Source organism: Pundamilia nyererei, unplaced genomic scaffold (assembly GCF_000239375.1).
Source record: "Pundamilia nyererei isolate P.nyererei 1_Seehausen unplaced genomic scaffold, PunNye1.0 scaffold00119, whole genome shotgun sequence".
NCBI lineage: Eukaryota > Metazoa > Chordata > Actinopteri > Cichliformes > Cichlidae > Pundamilia > Pundamilia nyererei.
Genome location: NW_005187520.1, coordinates 1,791,639 through 1,792,716, shown reverse-complemented (window position 1 = coordinate 1,792,716; position 1,078 = coordinate 1,791,639). Strand labels below are relative to the sequence as shown.

At 46.3% G+C, this 1,078-nt stretch overlaps 1 protein-coding gene across 1 annotated transcript in view; it reads right to left on the bottom strand.

Moving 5' to 3' along the window:
* Positions 1-6: 6 nt before the first annotated feature.
* The window catches only part of cand1 (cullin-associated and neddylation-dissociated 1), an 18,854-nt gene continuing 17,782 nt past the window's right edge, over positions 7-1,078 (bottom strand). The window contains exon 26 of the mRNA XM_005742312.2: positions 7-789. Within this exon, the coding sequence (XP_005742369.1) occupies positions 565-789 (225 nt within the window). The 3' untranslated portion in view covers positions 7-564. The remainder of the gene's footprint in view (positions 790-1,078) is intronic.

Below are 1,078 nucleotides of genomic sequence, written 5' to 3'. Positions count from 1 at the left end.
AAAAAAAAACCCAGAGCGAGCCCTTCTCCCATTGGTCACCACAGCTTAGGCGGAAAAGGCTGTTTCCCCCCCGCCCTTCCATTGGTCAGTTTCGATAACATGCCAACTGTCAGTCACTCAGCAGCGGCGAATCAGGTTGCAGTACAGTACCTGTGGAACTTTCAGGAATTACAAAAAAGAAAAGAGAAAAAAAAACAAGAGAAGAATGAGGATGAACAAGGAGATCAACCAGTTAGATGACCTCGCTAGAAAAACAAAGAGGAAGTGGGAGGAGCTTCCAAGCCTTGTATGTAATTTTTTGTTTTTGTCCTATTTCTCCGTGTGTGAGCCGTCCATCCGTCCGTCCACTTCCTTTCTCTTCCAACAGCTGATTCAGTGCAATGCATCATGGAACGATCGATCGCTAGGAGAGGGTGTGTCACTACAATTTTGTGTGTGTGTGTGTGTGTGTGTGTGTGTGTGTTTGCGTCCTGTTGTCATGGAAACATGCTGCAGGGTTAGCGCTCCAGCAGCGGGTGGTGCCGTGTTGCATCGTGGGAACTTCTTTTTGTCCATGGGGTTTTTTTAACTGGTATCCATGGACTCCATGTTGGCAGAGCTGGAGTCTCTCTGGATGGAGTCGAAGATAGCCGCCAGCTCCTGGTTAGATGAGATCTGAGACTGAAACTCTGACATCAGCGGTGACTTCTCGGCCTCGGGGATGGTGAGCAGTGCGACAACGGCTCGCATCGCAGACCGCTTCAGCTCGTCCTGCTTCTCGAACTCCTGCTTCACTGAGTTCGCCTTTACCTACAGAGACAGTGGAGACCGTTAAAAAAAACAAAAAAAACAACAACTAGGCAATTGTAATTCCAGGGACATCAGTTAGTAAAATGCAACAGCACTCTGATGCCTCCTTTAAATGAGTCGTCAAAACACAAAAGTCAGTCATGGTGTTCCTCAGGGTTCTGTGCTGGAGCTAATACTTTTTCCATTTTATAGTCATGGTCAGAGGTTTATACACACTCAACATGGGCATAAATCTCAGGGTAATTTTAGGCTTTTTGTTATTTTTTTAACTGTTCTTTTTGGGTGGAAG